General features: G+C 38.8%; 1 protein-coding gene across 1 annotated transcript in view; it reads right to left on the bottom strand.

Annotated features, from left to right (window-relative positions):
• Window positions 1-2,754: 2,754 nt before the first annotated feature.
• Window positions 2,755-22,830, bottom strand: part of LRRTM4 (leucine rich repeat transmembrane neuronal 4) — a 998,210-nt gene continuing 978,134 nt past the window's right edge. Inside the window, exon 4 of the mRNA XM_027555579.1 lies at window positions 2,755-3,985. Coding sequence (XP_027411380.1) covers window positions 3,764-3,985 — 222 coding nt within the window. The 3' untranslated portion in view covers window positions 2,755-3,763. The remainder of the gene's footprint in view (window positions 3,986-22,830) is intronic.

The following is a 22,830-nucleotide window of genomic DNA, read 5'->3' as shown; positions in this document are numbered from 1 at the left end:
TCAGATGGTTCAGGTTTGCTGTTTATCACTGAGGGGTCCTGACAGTAATTTAGTCTTGATTGTGACTGACAGAAACCTTGCATCCTCCTTGGTTATACCAGGCTTTCAACATAGACATGATTAACTTTTGGGCTTAAAGGATCTTAAAAGATCCAGTATCTGGTTAAGTTCTCTGTTGAAAATAGCATTATTTTTTTCAAGAAGTTGTTTTCTCTAAGAATCTAGTTGATCTCTCACACGATTTCTAGGTTGAATTTTTCAATCATTTTTCTAAACCTACTTAAGCAACTTTTTTTTTTTTTTTAGATTTTTTTGGTTTGTTAGATTGGTTGGCTGGTTCGATTTTTTGTTTAATCATCAGTAGAGTTCCAAAATGCAGTAAAACTTGTTCTGGCATATGTAAATGAAACTGTTTTTAAAAATTTCTTTGAAAGTTTTCCTATTAAGAGGATATAGCATTGTCATCGGAGAAGGCAATGGCACCCCACTCCAGTACTCTTACCTGGAAAGTCCTATGGATGGAGGAGCCTGGTGGGCTGCAGTCCATGGGGTCGCTGAGAGTCGGACAGGACTGAGCGACTTCACTTTCACTTTTCACTTTCATGCATTGGAGAAGGAAATGGCAACCCACTCCAGTGTTCTTGCCTGGAGAACCCCAGGGATGGGGGAGCCTGGTGGGCTGCCGTCTATGGGGTTGCACAGAGTCGGACACCACTGAAGCGACTTAGCAGCAGCAGCAGCAGCGTTGTCATAATGTTGTCTGTTTTGCTAGCAGTTCAGGATTTCATGTTAGATTTGAGGCAATGTTTGGCCAAATATGGCAGTTTTATATAACATGAATATTATCAATTTTAGGGCACTTTTTGCTTGCAAGAAAGAGAAATAAACAGAATAAATTGTTGATTTAAGAGAAATTTGATCACAGTTTTTCAGGTATGACCTCTAGTAAATCACCTCAGGCAGGAATGGGGTGGCAGATGGGATATATAGGTGATGTTGGATAGTTGGAGATGGTGGGAAGAGTTAAGAGAATTCATGTAATTTGGGAAGACACTCCAAAATGTTTTGCTACAAATATATTGTGTGCTATGCTGTCACTTCAGTCATATTTGACTCTTTTCAACCCTATGGACTGTAGCCTGCCAGGCTTCTCTGTCCATGGGATTTCCCATGGTAAGAATACTGGAGTGGTTGCCATTTCCTGGGTTGGCATCTTCCCAACCCAGGGATAAAACTTGCATCTCTTAAGTCTCCTGCATTGGCAGGTGGGCTCTTTACCACTAGTGCCACCTGGAAGACTACACAAATCTGTTAAATAATTCTTAAAAAAAAGTCAATTGGCAAATAATTATTTTTAACTTTTAAGCTCGTAATCAACTCATTGAATTGAATTTTGTTGTTATTGTTCAGTCACTAAGTCATGTTCAATTCTTTGCGACCTCGTAGACTGCAGCACACCAGGCCCCTGTTCGTAACTATCTGTTGGAGTTTGCTCAAATTTATGTTCACTGAGTTGGTGATATATAACTATACTTGAATATGTATAAGAAACATACCCAGATATAATGTAATCCAAACTTATAAATGTTAACAAGAAAGTTATCAGAATCTGAGAGCAACAGCCTGTGTTCTAATGTAAAAGGTTTCTTTTAAATTTCTTTAATATGACAAAATTTTTATCAATTAATATAGAATTTAACTTTAAATCAAACCCAGGTCTCCCGCACTGCAGGCGGATTCTTTACTAGCTGAGCCACCAGGGAAGCCCAAGAATACTGGAGTGGGTAGCCTAATCCTTCTGCAGCAGATCTTGCTAATCCAGGTATTGAACTGGGGTCTTTTGCATTGCAGGCAGATTCTTTACCAGCTGAGCTACCAGGTAAGCCCATATAAATGTTAACGGGAAAGTTATCAGAATCTGAGGTCAACCACTTGTGTTCCAATGTAAAACGCTTCCTTTAATTTTCTCTAATATGACAACATTTTTATCAGTTAAGATAGAATTTATCTTCAAATCTAATTTAAAATAGTAGTAAGACAGAATGACCTTGAGGAAAAAATCTTAGTACTCTATGCTAGTTTACTTTGATGTGAAAGTAATTGACAATAATTTTATTATTATTTTAAGAGAATTTGGAATTAAATGGACGGCAGCAATCCATTTAGTTGTTCAGAAAACCCACTAGTATCACCATATATTAGCACCTTTCAGAATGCAAAATCTTACCTAATAAAGGATGACATACATTATATAATTTCAATTTATTTAAAAAATAGTGAATCAGACAAGTGGCTAGATCAGGATAATGTTTGTAGTGAATCAGAGAATTGATGAGATAGCATCACAGCACCAAGGAAGTTAAGTGAAAATGGTTCAACTGATGTGTGCATAGGTATATCCTTTGTTAAAAAATGGGTGATAACTATGCTTATTGAAATAGTAATCAACATCCACACAGTTCTGTCTGTCCTGGAAGATCATTCAACCTCCAAAACTTTCATGGATACTTAATTTTTTCTTATTGCTAAACAGTTCTGAGTCACATCATATCGTAAATGAAATTATGAAAGCAATTAGTGCATACGATATCTCATAATTCTCTTCTAATCTTGTAGGACTTCCTTACCTGAGGGAAGAACATATAGAAGGCAGCTGACAGATATCAAAATATTCTTCTCTACTTGTCACAGTATACTAGAAAGATTCCATAATATAGAGACAAAGCATTCAACATCAGGTGGGCTGTGGTATACTAACCACAAAATAATTGTTTATTTTTTCCAATATTTTTTCTTTTATTGATAAAATCTACACAAAAGCAAATTGATAATTTAAAAAGCAAGGTGACACATTATCGTGTGTTTAGAAATTTGTCAGCTTGGTAGTTTGGTTCATTGACCACATGGCCTTTGTTCTTCATATATCCCTAGGTATATGAAGTTGAGAAACTTTTTAGGAGTCTTCTTATTTGGAGGTCTTCCAGGTCTTTCTCTTTACCTCTCACACAGTGAAAGCTCACAGTGTGGGCTGCCAGTAGGACAAAAAAAATCAGAACTCTTCACATTGCGTACAATGTGACTTGAAGGATCATTTGCTCAGATTTTGTTGGATCTTCATCCCAGTAGTTCTGTCAGATTTTGTGGTCAACTTTGTTTGTTTGTGGTCTGTGGTAAAGAAAATCTTTTGGAACAACATAAATTTCAGTGCCCATGTTCAGAATTGGAAACAGAATCACATGACCAGTAAAAAAACACAACAAACCAAACAAGAACAAATGACATTTTTAAAGAAAAATGAAACGAAAACAAGTGGAATAATCTGTTACACACATTTAACAGCGAAAAATGTATTCTTTCCCCAATTTCCCACCCACATCTGGTTTGATGCTCCCCCCACCCCCACCCCACTGTGGTTCTCCAGCCCAGGAACCATGCAGTTGTAAAAAAGCAAAATATACAAACAAAGCTATATGTAGCTAAGGTGAAATCTATTTTTATAAGAACCTGACACGTTTACTATTTACATCCAGGAGAGTTTCTGTTTGTATGTTTTAAAGCAAAGAGAGTTCTGTAGTTCTGGTTATGCTTGTAGGTACATCCGCTGCTCTCTTTAAGCAGTTTTCTTTGTTTCCTTTCCTCTCTGTCATAAATATCTCAGGAACGATGAGCCGGCTGCGTTGCGTGATTTGGGCACTCATTCTCCTTTAAGATGAAGGCCCTCCTTCCCCGGATTGAGTTCTCCAATGAGGGGTTGCCTTTCATGTTAGTTTGTTATTCTCTCAAGGTAAATGGCTGGGGCTGCAGACCTGGCGATGGTGGCGATGAAGCTGTGGTCGTGCCCAAGCTCCAGACGGGGAGATTCGTCCTGTTCTGGAGACACTGCTTCATAGCCCTTGTTGACACGGAGTGGCTGGTGAGCCTGGCAGTACCTGATCACCGGCTGGTCGTAGCTGTAATATGGTAAGGGCTTCACATGGTGTAGGATCTGGTTATAAGAAAGAAAAATACTGATTATAAAAATGCTTTGAATAAAAACATGACATGACACTCATAGGACTGTATTTTGTTGTCTTTTCATGATGTTTTAAGTCATGAATGGCTGACCCAACTATTAATGAACATTAGACAAAATACTGATTGTTAGTATCTAACTCGATATTGTTTTGTCCATTATATATATCATTTTATATGCTAAGAATGCACACACACATACACGTACACACACACACATGCCCTTTGTATATTTGTTGTTTAGTCGCTCAGTTGTATCCGACACTTTTGACACCACGGACTGTAGGCTACTTGGCTCCCCTGTTCATGAGGTTTTCCAAGCAAGAATACTGGAGTGGATTGCCATGTCCTTCTCCAACACTTTGTATATGAGATCACATATAAAGATTGTTCAATGTGTATCCTGTCATTTGTTCATTCATCATTTATCATCATAGCAGAAAGTTACAAACAACATAAATTACCATCAAGAGGGAATTTTAACATATATTCTGTGCGTGTACGTTTGAATGCAGATAATAATACAAAGATTGGGGAATATCAATCTGTGTAATATTACAAGGGATGATAGTAAGTAAAAAAAATTGAGGTAGGATCCATTTTTGTGTGACTAAAACTATAAACATATAGATTTTTTTACTTTAAAAGTATTTTTACAAATAATTGAAATCTTTATTATGTCTATATATAAATTTTGTTTAATTAAAAATATCACAGTTTCTCACAGATTATTTCTAACAATTCTATAATATCTGGACAAAAGCAGTCAGTCTAGAATCCTGAAAGTGGGCACATCTTTGCATTTATAATATATAATGTTGCTGATTTTAAGCTAATAAGCCAAAATGTGTCTAATATTAGAATAATAGACCTGAAGTAGAAATCTCTTTAATAGGAAACACTGAATATGTTAAAGTTATAATAATTTTGATTCTCTGTACAGATTTTTATTAAACTACAACTTTCTAATAAAGAAAAATGTATCTCAAAACTAGAAAAAAGGGAAATGATCATTGCTTAATTCTTGCTTTCATCCTAGAGCATTTCTCATAACTCACTGGATCCAATCTGACACTCTTGGGAACCGTCCACCAATGATGTAATTGCAAACCCTTCACTGTCCTGTAAGGTAGAGGTTGTGGCATTTCAAACCATTGTCTCTTGGCTCCAGCCCCACTTCGGTAGTTGGCTTTATGATGCTGAGCAGGAGCTTTGCAAACCCCATTTTCTCTTGACCTTCTGCTTGAGACTACTGGAAGGAGCTAGAAAGACTAGAGGAGACATAAGGATTGCTCATATGGTGGACTTCCTCTCTGTTTCTTCCTGCTCCAGGTAGTTACCTCAACACTTCTTCATTCTGGCTGCAGTAGTGCCTTTCTGTAATAGCAGGTGATTCTAGTTTGTAGTCTTTCTGACATTTGCATTTCCAGCATTTAATTTCATCATGTCCCCCTCAGAGACTCTAGCACCAGGGAAGTCTGATGTTCATCTCCACAAAGCTCCTCCTCCAATCCTTAATGATTCCAATGCCTTCCTTTGGTTCCTTAATCCTACAAGTGGTAGGAGTGGCAGTTATTTCCTGATGTTGCTGTCTATGTTATACTATGACACTGTCTTTTAGCCAGGCTTCCCTGGTGGCTCAGTGGTAAATAATTTGCCAGTAATGCAGGAGACCTGGGCTCGATCCCTGGGGGTGGGGTGGGGTGGTGATGCCATCCAGCCATCTCATCCTCTGTCATCCCCTTCTCCTCCTGCATCAGGGTCTTTTCCAATGAGTCAACTCTTCGCATGAGGTGGCCAAAGTATTGGAGTTTCAGCTTTAGCATCAGTCCTTCCAAAGAACACCCAGGACTGATCTCCTTTAGAATGGACTGGTTGGATCTCCTTGAAGTCCAAGGGACTCTCAAGAGTCTTCTCCAACACCACAGTTCAAAAGCATCAATTCTTCGGTGCTCAGCTTTCTTCACAGTCCAACTCTCACATCCATACATGACCCCTGGAAAAACCATAGCCTTGACTAGACGGACCTTTGTTGGCAAAGTAATGTCTCTAGTTTTTAATATGCTGTCTAGGTTGGTCATAACTTTCCTTCCAAGGAGCAAGTGTCTTTTAATTACATGCCTGCATTCACCATCTGCAGTGATTTTGGAGCCCAAAAAATAAAGTATGACACTGTTTCCCCATCTATGTCCCATGAAGTGATGGGACCAGATGCCATGATCTTAGTTTTCTGAATACATACTAGGTCAAAATTGGGATTTATACAGAGATGTTTTAGACATTAGACATTAGTTTTTGTACTGATAGTGAAAGCAAGGAACAAATTATAAGACAATATAGCTGAATTACTAAATACTAAATATTAAATTAGGTCTTCCCCAAATCGACAGTGATTTTTTTTGTTCTTACTCATGTAGAACTTGCCTTTAGTGACTCTTGCCTCTACTATATTCATGTATGACTCACTAAAGGTCCACATCTGAAGCGTTTGTCAGCAAGTTCTATTTTGGGAAACCTTATTGGCTTTTAAAATATATTGGTTAGATAGAGATAGCTGTGTTTTGTGTCATGGGTCTGCAAAACTCTGAAAAAGCATACAAATCAGAGCATATTATTCAGACATTTCAACAGGAAGAATTTTATGAAGAATATCTCCCTATGAGTTACATAGTCCACTCTTAATTTTTGTTGTTGCTATTGATATGTGAAATAGTATTACTCAAAACCAAAAACATCCACCAAATTATTTCCAATGACAGCAACATTCACTGGGTATAGATCATTTTTTTTGCACACTTTCAATTAGAGGAATGACTCTGTATCTCCAAATTATCAAATCAAATTACTAAAAGATATCAAAGTAAATATTAAGCATGGGTTGTGATTTTGTCCACCATTTTGTATTCTCATTATAGACTTTCTAGTCATTGTGGTAAGAAGACACTTGAATCTACAAATATGTATGAGCAGAGAATGTGATAATGAAACAAGATATTAAAGACCCTTCTGTTGTTGTTGCTGGTCAGTCATCAAGTCATGTCTGACTCTTTGAGACTTCATGGATTGCAACACACCAGGCTTCCCTGTCCTTCACTGTCTCCCAGATTTTGCTCAAATTCATGTCCATTGAGTTTGTGATGCTACCTAACCATCTCATCCTCTGCCAACTTCTCTGTTTGCCTTCAGTCTTTCCCAGCACCAGGGTCTTTTCCCATGAGTCAGCTCTCTGCATCAGGTAGCCAAGGTTTTGGAGCTTCAGCTTTAGTATAATCCCTTCCAATGAGTATTTAGGGTTTATTTCCTTTAGGATTGATTGATTTGATCTCGTTGCAGTCCAAGAGACTCCCAAGAGTCCTCTCCAGCACCACAATTCAAAAGCATCAGTTCTTCAGCACTCAGCCTTCTTTGTGGTCCGACTCTCACATCTGTACATGACTACTGGAAAAAACAATGGCTTTGACTATGCAGACCTTTTTCAGCAAATTGATGCCTCTGCTATCTAGGTCTGTCATAGCTTTCCTTTCATGGAACAAGAATCTTTTATTTTCATGGCTACAATCACCATCTACAGTGATTTTGGAGCCCAAGAAAATAAAATCTTCACTGTTTCTACTTTTCCCTATTCTATTTTTCATTAAGTAATGGGACTGGATGCCATGATCTTAGTATTTTTAATATTGAGTTTCAAGCCAGCTTTTTCTCTCTTCTTTTCTACCCTCATCAAGAGGCTCTTTAATTCCTCTTTATTTTCTGCCATTAGAGTGGTATGATCTGCATATCTGAGGTTGTTGATATTTCTCCTTACAATCTTGATTCCAGCTTGTGATTCATCAAGCCCAGCATTTCACATGATGTACTCTGCATATAAGTTAAATAAGCAGCTTGACAATATACAGCCTTGATGTACTCCTTTCCCAACTTGGAACCAGTCAATTGTTCCATGTCTGGTTCTTACTGTTACTTCTTGACCTGCATACAGGTTTCTCAGGAAACAATCAGGTTAATCTATAGATGAAAACCATTAGCTCATATGTGAACATAGTTGAATTTCCAATATAAAATAAACTCCCTAAAATTGAATTAAAATGGAAAAAAGTAACTCCCTATTTGCCTTCTAATGAAGTTGACTACCATGTCTAAGGACTTACATTAACGTCAGATCCTTAGGTTTACATATTGCATCATCTCTGAATCCAGAAAATTTGTTTTGCTGTTACTATTGTACCTGTTTACTTTTACTTCAATGAACAAGGGCTCCTGCCATTTTCTGTATTGTTTTTGAGAAGCTTAGAACCTCTGCTGCTGCTGCTAAGTCACTTCAGTTGTGTCTGATTCTGTGTGACCCCATAGACGGCAGCCCACCAGGCTCCCTTGTCCCTGGGATTCTCCAGGCAAAAACACTGGAGTGGGTTGCCATTTCCTTCTCCAATGCATGAAAGTGAAAAGGGAAAGTGAAGTCGCTCAGTCATGTCCAACTCTTAGCGACCCCATGGACTGCAGCCTACCAGGTTCCTCTGTTCATGGGGTTTTCCAGACAAGAGTACTGGAGTGGGGTGCCATTGCCTTCTCCAATAGAACCTCTAGTAGAGTTAAAACATTGTAATCTTATCCTGTAAAACTGCCGTATAACAAGACTTCAAAAGCCAAGTGAATTGGCAGTCTTTGAAAGGATATCTGGGATGTTTGCTCACTTAAGTTTAAAGTCTATTCTACAGGGCACTATGTAATCAATTGACTTTGTAGTTTCTGAAGAGCTGAGAGACTGAGGTTTTGTACCTCATAGTAGTGATGTGCACAGTACATTAACCACCTGGGTCCCTCTGTGTATCATTGTTTCCTTTCCAGCAGTCAAAACAAAGTATCCTTAAGTTCCCCTTAATTTGTATTTGATATTTTTGTGAATGTGTTCTTAGAGCTTTCCCAAAGGGCCCCTGTGTTTTATCAGCTCTCTGATGGATTTCACTCTTTAGCACAGCACAGCACTGCTGAAATATTGCCTCTTTCACATGCTTGATGGCTCACTGACTGCCTTGAAAGCTGCACTTTATTTACAGATAACCAGTGTGGCACTGGAATGAAGGGGTCTCACTGGGGGAAGTATACTAAAATTCTATTGTTTGTTTTTCTCAGGAATATGAACATTTCGACTCAATTGAATTTAAACTTTTATAGAGGCATATAAACTTCTATAGAGACATTTTGAAGTAGATTACCAAAGGGAGGAAACACCATTATCACTAATTGTAAGTCTCCTAAATTCTCCCACATTGCCTGTGAATCTACTGAAACTGAGGACAATAATGACACCTCCTTGACCTCTGTAAATACCAGGTAACTCTCAAAGTAACTGTCTGCTTCTGAAGAAAGAAGAATATACTGAAAAGGCATTGTCCTACACAAATTTTACTCAACATTGATAGTGTCTTTCCTGGAAACTGTGCCTTCTTTTTTGTTTCCATTCAGAGAGATGCAAGGATGTAATGGGTCACAGAATCGTTCTTTTAGCAGAGGCTTTTATTCCTACTCTGTGCATTCAGTAGCTTAGCATCCTTACCATCTGTGCTGGTTTTCTAAAAACATTATTTACCTTTTCCCTAGATTATGTTTTTCTTCCAACATGCTGAAAGGACTTTAAAAGGACACAGACCTCTCAATTACAGTGGCCCAAAAAGGGAACAAGAAAAGGGAATATTTTTAAATCTTAGGAGGAAGCGCAAAATTATACAGGGATATGCGGTGTTCAAAAGTCATAAAATTGCTTCAGATACTAGAGTTTGACATCCATAATAATTATATTTAAAATGATAAATGAATGTGTCTAGATAGTGAATGTGAGAGTAATGTGGAGTGGATTCTTGATATATGTCATCATGAAAGGCTTTTGAAGTTCAGTTTTGTTATGAGCATGAAATTCTAATACCATTAACCTCTTTTCTCTAAGGTATTAGCATTAGTTATAAGTAGTTTAATAGCCTGATCATTCTAAAATTACTACACACTATCATTAGTCTTATTCATTAACTTTTCATGAACATTGTTCACTTTTCAGTATGAGTTCTTTCAATTGAAGTCATAAAAAGTTGATTTTCAATTTCCTAAATGACATTTAGTCTCTAATTTTTGGAATTAAAGGGTAGTGTCTGACTACTCAGACCATTTAAAAAGCACCATCCTACAAATCCAGATGAGGAATTAAATACAGTTGAGTTGCTTAATTAAGATGGACATTTGGTTTATTGGAAATAAAATTGATTGAAAAATGAAGGGTAGGAGCTAAATGAATATATAACTTAACCTTTATTCTACTGAGTATATTAGTATAAGACGAGAATGGACAAGGAATAAGAAAATGCAAATAAGTTTGGGTGCAGGTATTTTTTCAGGAATTTTGATTAAAGCCAATAGAACTCATTTAAGTTAGGTAAAAAGGGAGACTTAATTGACTCATAGATTCAAGAAAGGATTTAACAGCAACACTGAGGGAAGTGCAAGGGTACCACTAAAATCTTGGAAACAGCTAAAACCAGGAGCACAAATGTTACCAGGGTCATCTCAGTCAGCCACACATTATTATCTCTGCAAGTTGTCTCCATGTCCTGACTGTCTGTTTCCTCAACCTGATTGTCCATATGACTGCTATAGCCCCAAAGTTGTGCATGTTCCAGACTTAGTAGATTGCATGCATGACTACAATTCTGTTTATTTATCCAGATATTATAGTCCATTTCTCCTTGCCTTTAACACTGGCTGGCTTTGTAACTTTCTTTAGCTTATAGAACAAAATGGCAGCAACACTGTTTGGGTTGCCAGGCTCTTAGGATCCTGGGCCAGGCTAGCTACCACCATGTGAACAAGCCCAGGTGAGACCACTGAAGGAAGGAAAGTCTTCCTTTCAGTGGAGCAACTAAAGCTTATTAGACTAGCTAACACCCCATACGGCTCATGGAAGCTTGTTGCAGGCACATATGCCCAAGAGCAAAAACCCCAGAGGACGTATGAGCATTAGACTGAACTGAAAATTAATAGTACCTCCAAACCTGATTTTATCCTTCATGTCTCAATCGAGAGAAGTGCCAATTACCTTCTTAGATTTTGAATATCTAAAGACATGTATAATGTAAAAGAGACACAATATAAGTAATGAACCCAAAATCAATGTATCAAATTACACTTTAAATCCCATTCTACAATGAAACATTCTTATTCATTATTTTAAAAATACAGGCTGCTTCTGCATTAGAGAACACTGATTTTCTAAGCATTTAGTTTCTGTTAATTAAAAGTAAAGGTTTCAATAGTACATCTTCATTTCAGAAATCAGAGATGTTTGTGAGTTTTTCTATAACCATATCAAAGCCTCTTAGAAATTCCTCCAAGATAGAACAGAACAAAAGAAAGCTTTGCTAGCATATAATTCAATGCAACTGGAGGAACAGCTAGTTTGGGCTGGGGAAAAGTCCTTTGTAGAACTATGAAACACTCCCCAGCTTTGAGTGTCTACATAGGTAGAGAGGAAAGAAAACAGAGTTTTGAATAATTCTCTGGCTGGGGGTGAAACCAGGGGCAGGTGCAGGAGGAGAATAACAGTCACTCCCAAGGATTCACACTGTGGGACTTGAAGTCAGTTAAGGTTGTGCCTGAACCAGAAAACTCACTTTCTGTTTTAGAAAATGGAGAGTTCTTTAAGTGACAAAAGAGAAGCAAAACTCTTCCTGCTGTTTTGTTTCTGGTTCAGCTACTGTCACCAATAACCTCTCTCTCTGCCACCCCCAAACTTTAACTAGTTCACTAATTAAACAAAACCTATTTCTTTAAAAAAGAATCCCATGCAATCTCTGACATCTTAACACTTTATACAGGCATGAGGACCTCCCACTCTCCCTCAGTAGTAACTATAGTAGTGAAGATTATCCAGAAATGAGAAAGATTCAAGAACTCATAAGAAGATTTGCTAAAAATTAATAAAAATAATTTAAATATAATTTAAAATGCATTCTTATTGAATTTTATCATCTAGACACCAGGCTTCCCTGGTAGCTCAGTGATGAAGAATCCACCTGCCAATGCAGGAGACCTGAATTTGATCTCTGAATCAGGAAGATCCCATGGAGAAGGAAATGGCAACCCACTCCATTATTCTTGCCTGGGAAATCCCATGGGACAGTCCATGGGGTTGCAAAACAGTTGGACATGGCTTAGTGACTAAGCAGCAACAACAACATTTAAATACCGCTTAGGTAGGCAGAAGGTATTCACATATTGATTGAGTGAAAGAAAAATAACAATCTTATCTTTCTCGTACTTTGTTTTAAAGATTAAATGTCAAAAGTGTGAAAAAAAAAGTATTTGCTATATATACTCATTAAATATATTGACCTTTGTTTTAGAAAATCTTTAAAGGAAAACAAAATAATAATGGTGCAAATTAATAACCACCCCACATCCATTTTGTTTACAGGCTAAAGTGTGTACAGCAGTTCTAGCATGTAAAATATACAATGCTAGGTACACTAGATTTTGGGTTTTTATATTGTCTGTTCTCTATTTGGATCATTTCAAACTTCAGTCAGTTCAGTTCAGTTCAGTAGCTCAGTCGTGTCTGACTCTTTGCAACCCCATGAACCACAGCACGCTAGGCCTCCCTGTCCATCACCAACTCCTGGAGTTCACCCAAACTCATGTCCATTGAGTCAGTGATGCCATCCAGCCCTCTCATTCTCTGTCGTCCCCTTCTCCTCCTGCCCACAATCCCTCCCAGCATCAGAGTCTTTTCCAATGAGTTAACTCTTCGCGTGAGATGGCCAAAGTATTGGAGTTTCAGCTTTAGCATGAATCCTTCCGATAAACACCCAGGACTGCTTTCCTTCAGAATGGACTGGTTGGATCTCCTTGCAGTTAAGTTCTGACAAAAGTTACATAGTAGCATTTGTTTTTCTTGTTCTGGTCTTAAAGCTGTGGTACATATACACAATGGAGTATTACTCAGCCATTAAAAAGAATACATTTGAATCAGTTCTAATGAGATGGATGAAACTGGAACCTATTATACAGAGTGAAGTAAGCCAGAAAGAAAAACACCAATACAGTATACTAACGCATATATATGGAATTTAGAAAGATGGTAACAATAACCCTGTGTACAAGACAGCAAAAGAGACACTGATGTATAGATCAGTCTTATGGACTCTGTGGGAGAGGGAGAGGGTGGGATGATTTGGGAGAATGGCATTGAAATACTATAATATCATATATGAAACGAGTCACCAGTCCAGGTTTGATGCACGATACTGGATGCTTGGGGCTGGTGCACTGGGACGACGCAGAGGAAGGGTATGGGGAGGGAGGAGGGAGTAGGGTTCAGGATGGGGAACGCATGTATACCTGTGGCAGATTCATTTCGATATTTGGCAAAACTAATACAATATTGGAAAGTTTAAAAAAAAAAAAAATAATAAAGGTGGTGCCTGCCTGTGTGCTCAGTCATGTCCAACTGTTCGTGGCCCTATGGACCGTTGCCTGCCAGGTTCTTCTGTTTGTGGAATTTTCCAGGCAAGAATACTGTATTTCCTCTTCCAGGAGATTTTCCCAACCCAGGGATCAAACCCAGGTCTCTGGAATTGCCAGCAGATTCTTTACTGTCTCAGTCACCAGGGAAGATGGGACTGTTTACTACTTGTGCACTCTTGGTTATTTGAATTTTAAGTTTTAAATCAGTGGTGGGAAAACAGAATAGAACACCCACTTACATCTTTATTGCTCTCCTATCAGGATGCCTTGTCTGTGAGGTGTCCAGAGAGTTGATTAAGTTAATGAATGAGGTACCAGCCATTCTTTGAAATTTACTTTGACTCCATTAACAGGGGAAATTATTACGTTAGCAGCAGTCTCAGCATTCAGTGAGATTTGGGGCTAATGAGCTGGATTAACTAAGTAGTATTAACTTCTAAAGCTTTTCCTTCTGTAGCGCTGGCCCCTGAATTTGAAAAAATAAGATCTCCCCTAGAGTGTATTGCAAATGAACATACTCTTTTACTGCAATCTATATAAATTTATTTCCAAAACACTTAGAGAAAAAAAGGAGATGATAAATATCAAAACCCACATTTTTTGCCTCTATAAAATTATCAGTTTCAGTGATATCAATGATGTGCAGAAGACAAGTCTTTTTTTTTTTTTTAAAGAACTTGAGTCTGAATCCACTTGTCCAAATTTAAAAACAAAACTACACAAAAGAAAAAAAAAAAAACCTTGTCATCTCAGGTAACAGATTCAACTTATTATTTACTTTGTAATCCCTTTTCAGAAATTTGGAAAAGAAAATAAATGAAAAGCGGCAAGAATGTCAACACTAGGAAGGTGCAAGCAATAGTGTTAGAGCCGTTTTTCTTTCAGTTCTCTTCTTTTCCCCACACTGTTCAGAGTAGTTTATTTGTAATGTTGTAATATGTATTGTGTATAGCTTTTTTTTTGTTGTTGTTAAATCAATAACAGTGTGTATATCTTGCTTTATGTTGTTGTTGTTCAGTCGCTAAGTCGTGTCCAACTCTTTGCAGCCCTGTGGACTGCAGCATGATAGGCTTCCCTGTCCTCTACTATCTCCTGGAGTTTGCTCAAGTTCATGTCCATTGAGTTGGTGATGCTATCCAACCATCTCATCCTCTGTCACCCTCTTCTCCTTTTGCCTTCAGTCTTTCCCAGCATCAGGGTCTTTTCCAATGAGCTGGCTGTCTGCATCAGGTGGCCAAAATATTGGAACTTCAGCTTTAGCATCAGTCCTTCCAATGAATATTCAAAGTTGATTTCTATTAGGATTGACAGGTTTGATCTCCTTGCAGTCCAAGGGACTTACAAGAGTCTTCTCCAGCACCACGATTCAAAACATCAATTCTTCAGTGCTCAGCCTTCTTCATGGTCCAGCTCTCATATCTGTATATGACTGTAGATAAAACCATAGCTTTGACTACTTGGACGTTTGTGGGCAAAGTGATGTCTTTGCTATTTAATACACTGTCTAGTTTTGTCATAGGTTTTCTTCCAAGAAGCAAGCGTCTTCTAATTTCATGGCTGCAGTCACCATCCGCAGTGATTTTGGAGCCCAGTGAAAGAAAAACTGTCACTGCTTCTACTGTTTGCCCTTCTATTTGCCATGAAGTGATGTGATCGGATGCCATGATCTTATATTTTTTTTAATGCTGAAATTCACACCAGCTTTTTCACTCTGTTCTTTTACCCTCACCAACTTGCTTTATACAAGAGCATAAATCTTATTTCATCCAAATGTGACTGGTTCTGCTTTTCAAGATATAGTCACTTTGTGATTCTTCCAAATAACCACTTCAAAAAGTGCAGTGAGTATTCAGTAATAGCTATAATTTCTTTAGAAATGTAAAGAAAAAAGTGAAATGAAATTCACATATAAGGAAGGTGATTAAGTTTCTTGCAGTCATACTTTAAAAATCAGAAATGCCTATCACAGGGTAAAAGTTTAGAACCAAATGACAAATGCAGAAGGAAGAAGATCCCAAAAGGACATACATATACTTGATAGAGTGAGATGAGTAACCTGAGATGATGAACAGAGTTTAAAAAGAATTTCTTGGGGGATTGACTGATCCTCATGAAAAGAAGCATGATGATGTATGTTTAATTACAAAAATAGGAGAAGCTCATTTAGAAAACACAATTATAATTTTTATTCTGATTGAATCTATTTCAGAATAGCACAGCAGAACGATACATACAAGCGTCATATTTTTAATAAAATGTATTAAAATCTAGACAACATCTGGATCTCTGCCATGGAGTACTTTTGAGGAGTAATTGCATAAAAATAAATTTTCTGTTATAGTTAATTTATTCATATATTCATTCATTTACATGAAAATTATTTGTCACAGAGGTTGGCAAACTTTTCTGTGAATGGCCAATAGTTGTTGTTGTTAGTCACTCAGTCATGTCCGACTCTTTGCAATGCCATGGACTGCAGCACGCCAGGCTTCCATGTCCTTCACCACCTCCTGGAGTTTGCTCAAACTCATGTCCGTTGAGTTGGTGATGCCATCCAACCTTCTTGTTCTCTGTCATCCCCTTCTCCTCTCTCCTTCAATCTTTCCTAGCTTCAGGGTCTTTTCTAATGAGTCTACTCTTCACATCACGTGGCCCAAGTATTGGAGCTTCAGCTTCCACATCAGTCCTTCCAATGAATATTCAGGACTGATTTCCTTTAGGATGTACTGGTTGGATCTCCTTGCAGTCCAAGGGACTCTCAAGAGTCTTCTCCAACACCACAGTTCAAAAGCATCAGTTCCTTGGCACTCAGTTTTCTTTCTTTTCTTTTTTTTTTAATTTTATTTTATTTTTAAACTTTACATAATTGTATTAGTTTTGCCAAATATCAAAATGAATCCACCACAGGTATACATGTGTTCCCCATCCTGAACCCTCCTCCCTCCTCCCTCCCCTCAGTTTTCTTTATAGCCCAACTCTCACATCGATACATGACTACTGGAAAAACCACCACTTTGATTAGATGGACCTTTGTCGATAAAGTAATGGCTTTGCTTTATAATATGCTATCTAGGTTTGTCAAAAGTTTTATTTCAAGGAGCAAGAGTCTTTTAATTTCATGGCTGCAGTCACCATCTGCAGTGATTCTGGAGTCCCAGAAAATACAGTCTGTCACTGTTTCCTTGTTTCCTCATCTTTTTGCTATGAAATGACAGAACTGGACGCCATGATCTTTGATTTTTGAATGTTGAATATTAAGCCAGCCTTTTCACTCTCTTCTTTCACTTTCATTAAAAGGCTGTTTAGATACTTTTCACTTTCTGCCACAAGGGTGGTGTCATCTGCATACCTGTCATTATTTATATTTTCCCCAGAAATCTTGATTCCAGCTTGTGCTTCATCCAGCTCAGCATTTCAGATGCTGTACTCTGCATGTAAGTTTAAGCAGGATGACAATATACAGCCTTGACAGACTTCTTTCCCAACTTGGAAACAGCCCATTGTTCCATGTCCTGTTCTAACTGTTGCTTCTTGACCTGCATACAGGCTTCTCAGGAGGCAGGTAAAGTGGTCTGTTATTACCATCTCTTTAGGTATTTTCCACAGATTTTTGTGAACCACACAGTCAAAAGCTTTAGAATAGTGAATGAAGCAGATGTTTTTCTGGAATTCTCCAGCTTTTTCTATGATCTGAAGGATGTTGGCAATTTGATCTCTGGTTCCCTTGTCTTTTCTAAATCCAACTTATACATCTGGAAATTTTTTGTTCGTATACTGTTGAAGCCTAGGTTGGGGAATTTTGAGCATTACTTTGTGTGAAATGAGTGTAACTGTGTGGTAGTTTGAACATTCTTTGGCAATGCCCTTCTTTGGGATTGGAATGAAAACTGATGTTTTCCAGTCCTGTGGCCAATGATAATTTTTCCAAAGTTGTTAGCATATTGAGTGCAGCGCTTTAACAGCATCATCTTTTAGGATTTGAAATATCTTAGCTGGAAATCCCAGAGAGGGCAATAGCACCCCACTCCAGTACTCTTGCCTGGAAAATCCCATGGATGGAGCAGCCTGGTAGGCTGCAGTCCATGGGGTCGTGAAGAGTTGGACACAACTGAGCGACTGCACTTTCACTTTTCACTTTCATGCATTGGAGAAGGAAATGGCAACCCACTCCAGTGTTCTTGCCTGGAGAATTCCAGGGACGGGGGAGCCTGGTGGGCTGCCGTCTATGGGTCACACAGAGTCGGACATGACTGAAGCTACTTAGCAGCAGTAGCAGCAGCTGGAATTCCATCGCCTCTACTACCTTTGTTCATAGTGATGTTTTCTAAGGCCCACTTGACTTGGCAATCCAGGATGTCTGGCTCTAGATGAGTGATCACACCATTGCGATTATGGCCAATAATAAGTGACTAGTAAATAGTAAGTAAGGCTTGTAACCCACATAGTCTAGTCTGCCATTATAACATGAAAGCACATAGGTTTTGACAAAATGTAAATGACTGTGGCTCTGTTTCAGTAAAAATGATTTTGAATATTGAGATAGAATTTGATATAATTTTTAGGTGTCATAAAGCATTTCTATATTTTTGTTTTTTTAAACCATTAAAAAAGTAAAGCTATTCAGGTGTTAGCCAGTGCACTATAAGCTAGGCATTGTAGTAGGTGCTTGGTATCTGAAGAAGAATAAAATAAGAGTATTTTACTCAAGGAACTTATTCAGAACTGATAGAATGAGGCAAACCCAATTCCACTTCCCTGTGTCTTATACCACATAACCCAAATCCAGAAAGCAGAGGGAGAAAAGTGCCCCCAGCCAGTACACACTGCAGGTTTCCTTGTGAAGATCCAAGTCTTTCTTTCACTTGAGAGCAAAGCTCTCAGAAGATCTGAGACAAAGAGCTAGCTGGATTCACACTACCTTAGAAGTCAGACTTGAATCTCCAGGTGGGAGTTCTGAAGTTACCATTCAGGTCATTTATATCAAACATCTCTGGTAGAATAAATGCCCAGTGACTTTTTAGTGAAGACCTTAAGCAGCACTTTTAATCCAGTGAAACTGTCCCTAGGTGTATGATGGTTTATATTGCAAAGCCCAAAAGATTTTTGGTGATTTAGTAAAAGGTTAGTTTCACAGATCATCTAATTATAAATAGTTTTTTTTTGCTTTGTGAAAAAGTTAAAAAGCATTCTTCTAATTTCTCAATTCCATCAAGCCTTTTTCCATTTCTGGGTCTTTGTACTCACCATACCCTTTGCCGGGGATATATACTTCTTTCAATTCTTTGGAGTGAAATTACCTTAATCTCTTGAGATACAGTTTAAATGTCATGTTTCTACAAGGGCTGTCTCCAATCATCATGCCTAAAATGTCATCTCATTCCTATTCACACATAGAAGCCATTGTTGTTGTTTTCAGTCACTAAGTGTATCCAACTCTGCGACCCCATGGATGCAGCATGACAGGCTGCCCCATCTCTCACCATCTCCCAGAGTTTGCCCAAGTTTATGCCCATTGAATAGGTGATGCTATCCAACCATCTCATCCTCTGCCACCCTTCTCCTTTTGCTTTCAGTCTTTTCCAGCATCAGGATATTTTCCAGTGAGTCAGCAATTCATAGCAATCAGGTGGCCAAAGTATTGGAACCTCAGCTTCATCATCAGTCCTTCCAATGGATTGATTTCCTTTTGGATTGACGGATTTGATCTCCTTGCTATCCAAGGGACTCTCAAGAATCTTCTCTAGCACTACAATTTGAAAACATCCATTCTTCAGCACTCAGCCTTCTTTATGGTACAACTCTCATATCTGTATATAACTACTGAGAGACCATGTGTGCTGTGCTGTGCTTAGTCACTCAGTTGTGTTTGATTCTTTGAGACCCCTTGGACTGTAGCCCACCAGGCTCCTCTGTCCATGGGGATTCTCCAGGCAAGAATACTGGATTGGGTTGGCATGCCCTCCTCCAGGGGATCTTCCCAACCCAGGGATCAAACCCAGGTCTTCCACATTGAGGCAGATTTTTTACTGTCTGAGCCACCAGGGAAGCCCAAGAAAAATGGAGTGTGTAGCCTATCCCTTCTCCAGGTCTTCTTCCCTACCCAGGAATCAAACCACAGTCTCCTGCATTTCAGGCAGATTCTTTACCAGTTGAGCTACCAGGGAAGCCCAGAAAGACCATAGCTTTGACTACTTATACCTTTGCTGGCAAAATGATGTCTTTGCTTTTTAATATGCTCTCCAGGTTTGAAATAGCTTTCCTTACATGGAGCAAGCATCTTCTAATTTCATGGCTGCACTCACCACCTGCACCACAATTTAGAGCCCAAGAAAATCTGTCACTATATCTACCTTTTCCCTTTCTATTTGCCATGCAGTGATGGGACCAAATGCCATTTTATTAGTTTTTTTAATATTGAGTTTTAAGCCAGCTTTTTCACTCTCGTCTTTCACCTTCATCAAGAGGCTCTTTAGTTCCTCTTTGCCTTCTGCCATCAGAGTGGTATTATCTGCATATCTGAGTTTGTTGATACTTCTCCCAGCAATCTTGAGTCTAGCTTGTAACTCATCCAGGCCAGCATTTCACATGATGTAATCTGCATATTAGTTAAATAAGCACAGTGACAATATACAGCCTTTCTGTACTCCATTCCCAATTTTGATTCAGTCAGTTGTTCCGTGTAAGGTTCCAACTGTTGCTTCTTTACCCTCATACAGGTTTCTCAGGAGACAGGTAAGATGGTCTGGTATTCCCATTTCTTTAAGAATTTTATATAGTTTGTTGTGATCCACACAGTCCAAGGCTTTGTGTAGTCAGGGAAACAGAAGTAGATGTTTTCCTGGAATTTCATTGCTTTCTCTATGATCCAATGAATGTTGGCAACTTGATCTCTGCTTCCTCTGCCTTTTCTAAATCCAGCTTATACATCTGGAAGTTCTTGATTCAAGTGCTGCTGAACCCTAGCTTGAAGGATTTTGTGTATAACCTTATTAGCATGGGAAGTGAGCACAATTGTCTGGTAGTTTGAATATCCTTTAGCACTACCCTTCTTTGGAATTGGGATGAAAACTGAACTTTTCCAGTCCTGTGGCCCTGCTGAGCTTTCCAAATTTGCTGACATAATGACTGCAGCATTTTAACAGCATCATCTTTTAGGATTTGAAATAGCTCAGCTGGAATTCCATCACCTCCTCTAGCTTTGTTCGTAGTGATGCTACCCAAGGCCCAATTGACTTCACACTGTAGGATGTCTGGCTCTAGGTGAGTGATCATACCGGTTATCTGGGTCATTAAGACCTTTTTTATACAGTTCTATGTATTCTTGCCACCTGTTTTTAATCTCTTCTGTTCTGTTAAGTCTTTGTCATTTCTGTCCTTTATCATGCCCATACTTGCAAGAAATTGTCCTTTGATACCTTCAATTTTCTTGAAATGATCTCTTATTTTTCCCATTCTATAGTTTCCCTCTATTTATTTGCCTTGTTCATTTAAGAAGGCCTTATCTCTCCTTGCTATTCTTTGGAACTCTGCAGAGAGTTCTCAGCCATGCCTTGTTTCAGTGTCCGGTTTTTCTTTTTTCTTCACAGCATTTATCAAAATGTTAAATATCCACAGTTCCTTTGTTTTTGTACTGTTTTCCTCCAGTGTAAGCCTCATGCTGTCTGAGAGCTTTTCTGATTGGTTTGTGGCTGTCTAGAGTATTTCAATCAATACATGCTAAAAGAATATGAAGTTATGAGAAGTATTTGTTAGAAAGTTGGGTTTTATTTGGAAGAGGTTTGCCTCAGAAAGTGTGGTGGTGGTGGAACTTCTCCCTTTCCTTTTTTTTTGTTTCTACTGTCTTTCATCCATGTGTGGCTTTGAATTTAAAGGGGATTTAGGATAGCACACAAACATTTCTGTCTACAAAAATTTGCATGCCTGGCATTTGCTGACCCACTCCAGTAACTCTTGCCTGGAAAATCTCATGGATGGAGGAGGCTGATAGGCTGCAGTCCATGGGGTCGAAGAGTTGGATGACTGAGCGAATTCACTTTCACTTTTCACTTTCATGCATTGGAGAAGGAAATGGCAACCCACTCCAGTGTTCTTGCCTGGAGAATCCCAGGGACGGGGGAGCCTGGTGGGCTGCCATCTATGGGGTTGCACAGAGTTGGACACGACTGAAGCGACTTAGCAGCAGCAGCAGCAGAAGGTATGTGAATGACTATAGGTATCCATGACCTTAAGACATCTATAGTTCAATATGGAAAACAAATGTGAGCAGATTTACAATGTAACATCACTTGTGATAAAATCCAATACTGGATGTGTATGAAAATTACAAGGAAGGAAAGAAGATGGAATAAGACACTCATCAGTTGCTTTCTGATTCAAAGAACAAATGTTAATAAAATCATCAAGAGAAAGTCTGGTGCCCATGTAGTGTCAGTATACAGTCAGCACATCTGTTAATGCTGCCATGGCACATGGCTTCCTAAGTGCCATTGAGAGCCTACTGCCCAGGTGGTATGTATAAAAAAGTTACTCTTAAAAAAATTTACTGAATTTACCCACAACTTGTTCTTGTACAGAATGGATTCTACACCCTCAGTCTCTCTAGCTACTGCCCATACCTCTCAGGCCAATGTTGCAAATGAAGTATTGCAAATGAAACATCTCCAAGTTATGCTAAGCAGTAGAGACTTATCACGGAGAAGGCAATGGCACCCCACTCCAGTACTCTTGCCTGGAAAATCCCATGGACAGAAGAGCCTGGAAGAGTCGGACATGACTGAGCGACTTCACTTTCACTTTTCACTTTCATGCATTGGAGAAGGAAATGGCAACCCACTCCAGTGTTCTTGCCTGGAGAATCCCAGGGACGGGGGAGCCTGGTGGGCTGCTGTCTCAGGAGTCGAACAGAGTTGGACACGACTGAAGTGACTTAGCAGCAGCAGCAGCAGCAGCAGCAGAGACTTATCATGCCTCTGGGATATGGAGGAGGCAGGGCATTGCTATAGCTGGTTTCTCAGCTGTTGCTGAGAAACAAAACAATCAACCCATGCCACCCTTAATGGAAACCAAAAAGTAGAGTGCTTTGTTCTTTTGTTTGTCATTTGGGATTTCATCAACCACAAAACTGCACTTAAACAGTGGTTCTCAGGTTTGGCTGAAACAAATACTTCTGTCTCATCCCTATCCAAGATCAACTAACTCAGAATTTCTAGGGTATGGTCGATTAAAAAGCTAACAGCAAGAAACTCAGGTGTTACAAATGTGCAACTACATTTGAGACCACTGCTGCTACTGCTGCTAAGTCGCTTCAGTCCT

Source organism: Bos indicus x Bos taurus, chromosome 11 (assembly GCF_003369695.1).
Source record: "Bos indicus x Bos taurus breed Angus x Brahman F1 hybrid chromosome 11, Bos_hybrid_MaternalHap_v2.0, whole genome shotgun sequence".
In the NCBI taxonomy this organism is placed as follows: domain Eukaryota; kingdom Metazoa; phylum Chordata; class Mammalia; order Artiodactyla; family Bovidae; genus Bos; species Bos indicus x Bos taurus.
This window is presented reverse-complemented; position numbering and strand designations above follow the sequence as displayed.